Raw genomic sequence first — 10,697 nt, forward strand, 5'->3', positions numbered from 1 at the left:
TGGCCGGCATGACTAAACACCAAGGCGCACGGAACGCTGTTACCTTCCCACCGAAGTGGTACCTATTTATCTACTTGCAATTTCTTGCTTTCAAACTGCTAGGTTGGCAGGAGCTGGAACTAGAGACAGGAGCTCACTCCGTTATGCGGCACCCGGGTCTCGAACTGCTGAACTACTGACCTTCCACAGCCTGCAGTTCAGCTTCTTAACCACTTGAGCCACCGCAGCTCCACAAAAGTGCATACCCTGCCACAAATGTGGTTGGTTTTTAAGGTGCTGCTGGACTCTTACACTTTTCTGTCCCCAACTCAGCCCAGGCAGCGAAAAGTCCAAACGAAGCAGACTTGCTGCTCTCCCTTTCCAAAAGGCTCGGGGATAAGGTGCCAATCATTCTAGAAGTTCTCCTTTTAAACGGGAAAAAGAGGAAGACCGTCTTTCCCCTGAAGTCTCACAAATCTAATTCTGTATGTATGGAACAAAAGACTATTTAGAGAAGTATTGGGATGTGAAGGACAATCTGATTTGCTTTGAAAACTATTAAGGGGATGTAAAAACAGAAAAGAGATGGACTTAAAATGATAAATATGTGAACATTTGTTACCTATAGTTATATGATAAAAGATTAGAAACATGTTAGAATGTAAGATTTGAGCTGGTGGTGGAAACGCTGTTGGAAGCCTATGAAAGGGAGGGGAGTAAGTAGAAAAGGATATATATTGAAGTTGATATAATGCGAATGTGTATTATCCTAATAAAAGTTGTTTAAAAAAAAAGGCTTTAGAGAGTTGTGGCATGACAGCTATGCAGATTTTGGGGTGGGGTTTCATTTTGCCTTGGGGTTGGAGCAGAACTTCCTTGGGAAACACTCAGAGCTTCCAACGGCAGATTTAGAAAACAACAACTCAACCACTCCATGTTTTACATCATACAAAGGGTGCTAAATACAAAAATTCCTACCAAAGCCCAGATAAAAGAAGAGCCCGGCAGAGATTAGCAGTAGGCACTAACAGGACATTAATTCATAGGTTCAGGTGGGTAGCTGTGTTGGTCTGAAGCAACGGGACAAAGTTTGAATCCAGTGGAAACTTTAAGACCAGCATAGTATAAGTCTGGATTTAAGCTGTTTTGTGCGTGCACACTTCTTCAGATACATTGAAACAGACTTTGCCAACCATTACATACAGGTACAGGGGGGGCTGGTTAGTTGCCAGGAAGGGCTAATTAGAAGCAAGATGCAGAAGTAATTGAGCAATAAATATAGCTGGTGAGATTGGATTAAAGCAGTTAAATCCTGTGAATAGCAGCAAATTAGTATACAGATAATTAAAAGAGTTAACAAACACGCGAGAACTGAATGACTTAGCATGCAGTGAGATAAGAACCTGATATTTCTGTTAAGCCCTGGAACTGCATCATGCAACTAAAGACACACATGAAATCGGTACTATGAAGGAACCATAAATGTTCAACGGTGCAACTCCACAGGATGCAGAAACCAATATATGGCCCCGGTCACACGGCAAAGTTGCCGCAGGAGAGGCACGGATGGTGGGCGGATTATCCGGGCGCGATCACACCCCAACATCTGGTAAGTGGAGCGCACCCGTGGCTTACCGCCGACAATGCGGATTTAAAAACGAGTACTTCCAAGGTACTAGTAAACGTTTGCCACGGGCTGCCTCCAGACGCCCGTAGTATGATCGTGCCGGTGCACGGCATTCCCCTCCGGTCCCTTGTTTACCTGCTGGCGCCGAGGGAAGAACCCGTGCTGTGCCGCTCGTAATCGCGCATCAAACTGCGCCGGGGCAATTAGCCACCCCTCCCCCCCCCCGCAATATCTGGCCTGTGTGACTGGGGCCAAAAATAGCCTTCCCAACACCCCCCCCCAAATAAATGCCCAAATCCCACGTTAAGGATCATCACACACTTTTCTGTGATCGTACATGTTATGAAATGAGATTAAAGAAATGGCATCACCACGTCGGATTAAGAAACCAGTTACATAAACAAGGGAGGGGGACAACTCCTGAAAATATTTCAGTCTTTTTCCAGTGTCGATTAAGAAACACTGAGCTGGATCCTGAAGATCCATTCTTCTAGCAGCAGTGCCTTCCTCTGGTGCAAGTGGTCTTCTGCTAGAGGGAGAGACTTGCATCGGAGGCGATGCCACTATTAGTAGAACGTGTCTACAGAATCCAACCCATTCAGATACCATTCGGGTATCTGCAAGCAGAATTCAGGAGTGCCTGACATACGTGTGCTTCTCGGGAAGTCTACAGGCCAGTTCACAGATGCATGGACATTACTTGAACTCCCATCACTTAGTCATCCAGTTATCCAACGCTCGATGGCTTGCAGTTTGATGTACAAATTAGCTGTTGAGAAGCACTGTTCGTGGGAGCTGAGAAAGCCCACATAATCGAACAATCCGGTTAAAAGACAATAAGCCACCCCCTGACAATTATATATACACATATATCCTGCCAAGTTGTATCAGCCGATCACAAGGCTTATGGAGTAGGATACATACCTTAAATGAACTGTGCACTAGTGTTTCGTCTAGATCAATGACCACACATTTCTTTCCATAATCTGATATTGTCATTTCGGGTAGGAGGTATTTAGCTGGTGGCTTAAAATAGAAAACACAGGAACATCATGAGAGGCATAACCCCACTAGGGCTGCTGCAGTAGTAAATCAGCAACAAACAGCGATAGAAACATGTGCTTGAAGTAGCTGTGAGTGGCTTAGGTGACACGAAACGGGAAGCTTCCTAGGTGCCAGTGTTCCCTCTAAGATGAGTTAGCGTGAGTTAGCTCACAGTTTTTTAGCCTCCGGCTCACACATTTTCGTCTTTGCTCAGGAAGGAGGGCTCCAGAGCAGACTGATTTATGCAGCAGCCAAATCGCTCGCTCACAACTTTAATGCCAGGAGCTGAGAAAGTAGAATTTTCACTCACAAGACTCCACAGCTTAGAGGGAGCATTGCTAGGTGCCGGCATGCATCACATTGTAAGATTACAAGGGGTCATTCTATGGTGAGCAATCTTCTGCAGAAACTCCCAAACCTCAGGAGGTGGTCAGATATGTAAGTTTTAAGTTAGCTCGTTTTTTGTTTTTTTTAAAGGAGTGCATTTGTGCATATGCGGGAGACACGGCAAGAAGAGATGGGAAAAAGATACCAAACAAAGCTAAGAAAGTCCTACTGCTTACTAGTCTAGCAAAATTAAGTCTAACCAATAAAAGTCCGAAGACCAAAACAAAAAGGAAAGCAAGCAGAAGAAGAAGAAAAGAAGAGATTGGATTCATACCCCGCCCTTCACTACCCAAAGGTGTCTCAGAGCGGCTTACAAACTCCTTTCCCTTCCCCTCCCCACAACAGACACCCTGTGAGGTGGGTGGGGCTGAGAGAACTCCGACACAAACTGCTCTTTTTCAAGGACAGCTCTGACAGAGCTTGTGACTGACCCAAGGTCACATCAGCAGGTGCAAGTGGAGGAGTGGGGAACCAAACCCGGTTCTCCCAAGTTAGAGTCCGCGCACTTCACCACTACACCAAACAGGCTTTGCCATTGGGGAACCCAACTCCAACTTAGTACAAAGTGTTAACTGAGCATGAGAAGGGGCTCTTCTGCACTGTCGTCTTTGTCAGCTGTTTCTCCCTATTGTTCCCCCCCCCTCCCCTTTCCACGTGTACTTTGCTCCCTCTGAGACTACGAGAGAGAGCGAAACACATTGGGAGAAAAAACCCTGAAGCAACAGGAACACACAAGTAATGAAAATCAGAATGCGGAAGAGACCATCATGTCTTCCTGCTGGGGAACCAAGAATTCTTACACAGATCTCTTATCCGCAAGGGGGACACACACAACAACCTGTCCTGTTGGATCATTCACCTATGGATACGCCTTCTGACTAGCTGTCAAAAGCCAGATACTTAGCTGAGTTATCGCAGAACTTATTTCAACATTTAGAACTTGCCCTGACAAAATGAGACTTTTGGCGTCCCTCACCCGATAACCCTGAAATGGGGTCTCTCTCACAGGCTTTAAGGGAAAGCAATGAAGCTTGGTATGAACATAAGAGAACATAAGAGATGCCAATGTTGGATCGGGCCAATGGCCCATCCAGTCCACCACTCTGTGTCACACAGTGGCCAAAAATACCAGGTGCCATCAGGAGGTCCAGCAGTGGGGCAAGGACACTAGAAGAAGCCCTCCCACTGTTGCCCCCCCCCAAGCACCAAGAAGACAGAGCATCCCTTGCCCCAGCCTGAGAGTTCCTACCTGTACCTTGTGGCTAAGAGCCACTGAGGGACTTCTGCTCCATATGCTTATCCAATATCCTCTTGAAACTGTCCATGCTTGTAGCTGCCACCACCTCCTGTGGCAGTGAATTCCACGTGTTAATCACTCTTTTTTAAATCCATGACAGATTAATCCTCTTAATCACAGCTTGAGATGGTGTGTGTGGAACAGGTGGATGAATATTTATGTGTGCTTGTCTTTTAGACTATATTAGTGCCAGGGCTCTTTTTGTAGAAAAAGCCCAGCAGGAACTCATTAGCATAATAGGCCACACCCAACACCAGAAACTCATTAGCATATTAGGCCACCTCCCTGACAGCACAGCTCATTAGGCCGCACCCCCATGTTACCAGAAGTGTGGTCATCCAGCCACACCCACCTTTCCCTTCTTATTCTGTTTACCTTGTTTGTTGTCAAAACCCAGGGCCTTTTCTTGGAGCAGGAACTCCTTTGCATGTTAGGCCACACACCCTGAGGTCTTCTTTGATGATTTTTACACTGGCCACATCAAGCTTATCATCCAGCCTGGGAATTCAGACCACAGGGAGAGGCCCTTGTGACTGTCCCACTAAAGGAGCTCATCTGATAGGACACATGAGAGAGGGCCTTTTTGGTGGCAGCCCCACGGTTATGGAACCACCTCTCCCAGGAGGAGTGCCTGGCCCCCTCACTTTTGATCTTCAGGACAAAGCTGAAGAGAGTTTGATTTATGACTGCATTTGACTGATTTTCATTTTTATTTATTGACAGTCCTAACTGAAATTTCTTTTACTCAGTAAAGGAAGCCACGGCCCCCAGTCTGCAAGGCTTGAGAAAGCCTGTACATGATGGCACATTCTGGAGGTCATCGATTCACAGGGTTGCCGGAAGTTGGAAGCAACTTGAGAAACTGGACACACACAATCGAGATTTTAAATTGTGGTCTTGATGTCGTTTTATGCTTCTTTAGAAGAAGAAAAAGAGATTGGATTTATACCCCACCCTTCCCTACCCAAAGGAGTCTCAGAGCGGCTTACAAACTCCTTTCCCTTCCCCTCCCCACAACAGACACCCTGTGAGCAATGTTCCCTCTAAGCTGAGTTAGTGTGAGCTACCTCACAGTTTTTTAGCCTCCGGCTCACACGTTTTTGTCTTAGCTCAGGAAGGATGGCTCCAGAGCAAACTAATTTATGCAGTAGCCCAATCTCTTGCTCACAAATTTAATGCCGGGAGCTCACAAAGTAGAATTTTTGCTCACAAGACTCCACAGCTTAGAGGGAGCATTGCCTGTGAGATAGGTGGGGCTGAGAGAGCTCTGACAGAAACTGCTCTTTTTCAAGAACAGCTGTGCCAGAACTATGGCTTGCCCAAGGTCACCCAGCAGCTGCAAGTGGAGGAGTGGGGAATCAAACCTGGTTCTCCCAGATTAGAGTCCGCACACTTAACCACTATACCAAACTGGCACTTTACACAGAAAGTGATTACACTGCCACAGGAAGTGGTGGCAGCTACAAGCATGGATGGCTTCAAAAGGGAATTAGATATGGAGCAGAGGTCCATCAGTGGCTATTAGCCACAAGGTATAGATAGGGGCTCTGGGGCAAGTGATGCTCTGTCTTCTTGGTGCTTGGGGGGGGGTCAACAGTGGGAGGGCTTCTGATGTCCTGGCCCCACTGGTGGACCTCCTGATGGCACCTGGTATTTCTGGCCACTGTGTGACACAGAGTGTTGGACTGGATGGGCCTTTGGCCTGATCCAACATTGGCGTCTCTTATGTTCTTATGTAATGTGGAATTAGCTGCCAGAGGACGTAGTGTGGGCCACAGACACAGACAGCTTTAAAATGGGATTAGACAGATTCATGGAGGAGAGGTCTATCAATGGCTAGGAGCCATGGTGACTAAAGGGAACTTCCATGTTCAGAGGCAATCAACCTCTGAATCCCAGCACTGGGAGGCCACAATGGGGAAGGCCTCAGCCTCTACCCCCTCTTGTTGGCCCTCCAGAGTAACTGGTTGGGCACTATGTGAGACGGGATGCTGGACTACATGCACCACTGGTCTGGTCCAACAGGGCTCTTCTGATTTTCTTAACATATCTGTTAGACTCAATATCAAAAACCTGTGAGCACAAATAAAAAAAATTCAATACATACACTTGGAATGGGAATGACCTGCATCTGGTCACCCTAGGGGGAAAAAAGAAAAAAAAAATCACAGTCAGAACGGCGTCTTCTGAAAGAACAGAACTCAAAAGGGATTCAAATTAACAGATTTTTGGTACTCAAACCATTCCAACAGAAAACAAAAAGATAAGAAACCAGTTAAGTAAAGAGAAGACCCAGCACTATGGCAACTAAAGTCATCAGTCAGTCCCATAAAATCATACAAAAGCTTTCAAAAGAACAATGAGCTGATAGATCCCTTGCTGGTAACGCTTATATTCTCCATGGCTATGGCTTGAAAGCTATTGTGGAGTGAAAAAGACAGAATGGTGGATGTTGCAGCCGCACAGGTGCTTAGCGATTGCTGTGCACAAAATCCCTGGTTTAATGATTAAAATTAACATGCGGTGTAATTGGCAGGCTTATATGCAGTCATTTCCCAACAATACGCTCGCTTCTCACACGTGCAAGATTACACTCTCAGATGTTAAAAACACTGCCAGTATTCTGTCTGTTCAAGATTATCTCAGCATCACTTTTTTTAACATGACCTAATAAATGCTGCAAGGCACAGTGAAATGCAAACTTTTTTTTTTTGCGGTGCCTACTGTACAACCTGCAAAAAACACAACAGCAGTATACATCACAGTAATAGAATAATAGAATCATAGAATTGGAAGGGATCTCCAGGGTCTTCTAGTCCAACCCCTTACACAATGCAGGAAATTCACAAATACCTCCCCCCCACACACTCCCAGTGACCCCTGCTCGATGCCCAGAAGATGGCAAAAAACTCCTCCAGGATCCCTGGGCCAAACTGGCCTGGAGAAAAGTGATGCATGACCCCAAAGTGGTGATCCGCATTTCCCTGGGCATGTAAGAAAGGGCCATGAGAACTAAGCACTGAGGCAACCCCACCTGCCCTCCCTCTCATGATCTGCCTAAGTTCACAGAATCCGCATTGCTGTCAGATGGCCATACAGCCTCTGCTTGAAAACCTCCCAAGAAGGAGAGCCCACCACCTCCCGAGGAAGCCTGTTCCACTGAGGAACTGCTCTAACTGTCAGGAAGTTTCTCCTAATGTTTAACCAGAAACTCTTTTGGTTTAATTTTAATACCTTGGTTCTGGTCTGACCTTCTGGGACAACAGAAAACAACTACGCACCATCCTGTATATGACAGCCCTTCAAATACTTGAAGGGGGTTATCATATCACCACTCAGTCGTCTCCTCTCCAGGCTAAACAGAACCAGCTCCTCCAACCTTTCCTCATAGGATGTGGTCTACAGACCCCTCACCATCTTCCTTGCCCTCCTCTGGACACTTTACAGCTTGTCTATATCCATTTTAAATTGTTGTGCCCCAAACTGAACACAATACTCTAGGTGAGGTCTAACCAGAGCAGAGTAAAGCGATACCATCACTTCATATGTTCTACTATTCTTATGTTAACAAAGCCCAAAATTGCATTTGCCTTTTTAGGTACTGCATCACACTGCTGACTCATGTTTAGTATATGGTCTACTAAGACCCCTAGTTCCTTCTCGCACATACTTCTGCCAAGACAAGTCTCCCCCATCCTATAATTATGCATTTGATTTTTCCTACCTAAATGCAGAACTTTAAATTTATCCCTGATAAAATTCATTTTGTTTTAGCCCAGTTTTCCAGCTTGTCAAGATCAGCATGTATCCTCCTGACTCGGTCTTGTACCATATTTGCTACCCCTCCCAATTTAGTATCATCTGCAAATTTGATAAGCATTCCCTCTATTCCTTCATCCAAATCACTTATAAAGATGTTGACAAAACAGGTCCCAGGATACATCTTTGAGGCACTTTACTTGTCACTCTTCTCCAAGAGGATGACGAATCATTCACAACCACTCTTTGGGTGCGATCTGTCAACTAATTACAGATCCACCTAACAGTAACAGGATCCAAACCACATTTTACCAACTTGTCAACAAGAATATTATGTGGAACCTTATCAAAAGCCTTACTGAAATCAAAATAAACTATGTCTACAGCATTCCCCTGATCCAGCAAGGTAGTAACTTTATCAAAAAAAGAGATAAGGTCAGTCTGACATAACTTGTTCTTGGGAAACCCATGCTGGCTCTTAGTAATCACAGCCATCCTTTCTAAATGCTCAAGGACTGACTGACTATTTGTTCTAAAACTTTTCCAGGTATAGACGTCAAGCTGATGGGTCGGTAGTGACCCGGATCCTCCTTTTTCCCCTTCTTGAAGATGGGGAAAACATTTGCCCACCTCCAGTCTTCTGGCACCTCACCTGTTCTCCAAGAATTCTCCAAAATAATGTACAGAGGCTCAGAAATTGCATCTGCGAGTTCTTTTAGTACCCTTGGATGCAGTTCATCTGGCCCTGAGGACTTAAGTTATTTAAAGAAACTAGGTGTTTATATACTACCCCCTATGCTGATCATAGGCTGCAACTCCCTTCCCTCATCATGTGTTCTGTTTTTGCCATGTTGAACACCATTTCCCTCGCAAGAGAAGACGAAGGAAAAGTAGGAATTGAGCAGTTCTGCCCTCTGCTCAGAAATTGCATCTGCGAGTTCTTTTAGTACCCTTGGATGCAGTTCATCTGGTCCTGAGGACTTAAGTTTTATTTAAAGAAACTAGGTGTTTATATACTACCCCTATGCTGATCGTAGGCTGCAACTCCATTCCCTCATCATGTGTTCTGTTTTTGCCATGTTGAGCACCATTTTCCTTGCAACAGAGGGTCGAGGAAAAGTAGGAATTGAGCAGTTCTGCCCTCTTTTCATCACCTGTTACAATTTCACTTTCCTGTCCCTGCAATGGGCCTACCATATCCTTATTCTTTTTCTTACTTTGAACATAACAAAATACCCGTTTTTGTTGTTTTTAGCATCTCTTGCTAGTTTAAGCTCATACTGAACGTTATTTATTTATTTATTTATTTTTTATTTTATTTTCGACTTATATACCACCCTGACCCCGGAGGATCTCTGAGCGGTTTACACAGCTGTTTATCCCTAACTAGGGCCATATTATTTGTATGGGGGGTGACAACCTACCAGCACCCCGGCCGCGGGCTCAGCTTTTCTAACACTCTCCCTACAAGCACTGGTTATTTGTTTATATTCATCCTTCGTTATAAGGCCCTCCTTCCATTTCCTAAATGAGTCTTTTTATTTCTCAAATCTTTAAAAATCTGCTTATGGAGCCACCTTAGCTTCTTTAGGCAAGTACAGCTGAGCGTGTCTAGTAATCCAAAGCCATGTCTGGTAGATTGGGCCTACATACATTATGCCATGGTGTTTCTTGACATGGGAACGCTGGAGAATTCAAGTTATTTTTAGGCTCTTGTAAAACAAGAGATGCAGTGCTTCAAGCCCAACTCTATGACAGCCTGTGACGCTAATTCCAGAGGTATGGTGTGGAAGGCTGCGGTTATTCAGAAGGAAGGAAATGACACACGACGCAAGTTCAATCACTGCTATGGCTTCATTTGTCCCAAGGCTTAGTCTTAGTAAACTGTGGCTCCTTCACTTGTCATAAAATCTATTTTACAACCATCTGCCACCTTCGAATTCTTGTTTAAACGGTTATCTTAATTCCCCTTCAGCCTATGAAAAACATAAACCCAGCTGTGTCAGTTTGAATGAGTTAATGAGTTTCAGAGCAACTGAATCTACCGCGGGAAAAAATCAGAATCTCATTGTACCCACTTCAGTACCCTTCGGTTCGTTTCCCATCTTCATTACTGCCATCTTTAAAGCAACCCAGAAGACACGAGGCAAAATATGCTTTTATGTTTTATTACAATTCCAGAGTTATCAATACCGGCTTTTTAGATGAAGAAGAAGAGTTGGATTTATACCTCACCCTTCATTCAGAGTCTCAAAGCGGCTTGCAATCACCTTCCCTCCCCACAACAGACACCCTGTGAGGTAGGTGGGGCTGAGAGAGCTCTGAGAGAACTGCTCTTGAGAGAACAGCTCTGAGAGAACTGTGACTGACCCAAGGTCATCCAACTGGCTGCATGTGGAGGAGTGGGGAATCAAACCCGGTTCTCCCAGATTAGAGTCCGCCGCTCTTAACCACGACACCGAACTGGCTCCCAAACCAAAGGAACCCTGCCTTGGGTTTCCCAGACTTTGGCCTCTCCCCTCGTCATGTCACGTTATGTTGCGTGATCCGCGCTGGATGCCAAATCCCACCTTTCTGCATTTCACTCCCATCAACTGGACAGCA

General features: G+C 45.2%; 1 protein-coding gene across 1 annotated transcript in view; it reads right to left on the reverse strand.

Annotated features, from left to right (window-relative positions):
* Positions 1-10,697, reverse strand: part of CTDSPL (CTD small phosphatase like) — a gene marked incomplete at its 5' end in the record, with an annotated part of 40,522 nt that overhangs the window by 23,733 nt on the left and 6,092 nt on the right. The window contains 2 exons of the mRNA XM_015424350.1: positions 2,531-2,632; positions 6,442-6,474. Coding sequence (XP_015279836.1) covers positions 2,531-2,632; positions 6,442-6,474 — 135 coding nt within the window. The remainder of the gene's footprint in view (positions 1-2,530; positions 2,633-6,441; positions 6,475-10,697) is intronic.

The sequence above is a fragment of the Gekko japonicus genome, unplaced genomic scaffold (genome assembly GCF_001447785.1).
Source record: "Gekko japonicus isolate JY-2015 unplaced genomic scaffold, Gekko_japonicus_V1.1 scaffold4139, whole genome shotgun sequence".
Lineage (NCBI taxonomy): Eukaryota > Metazoa > Chordata > Lepidosauria > Squamata > Gekkonidae > Gekko > Gekko japonicus.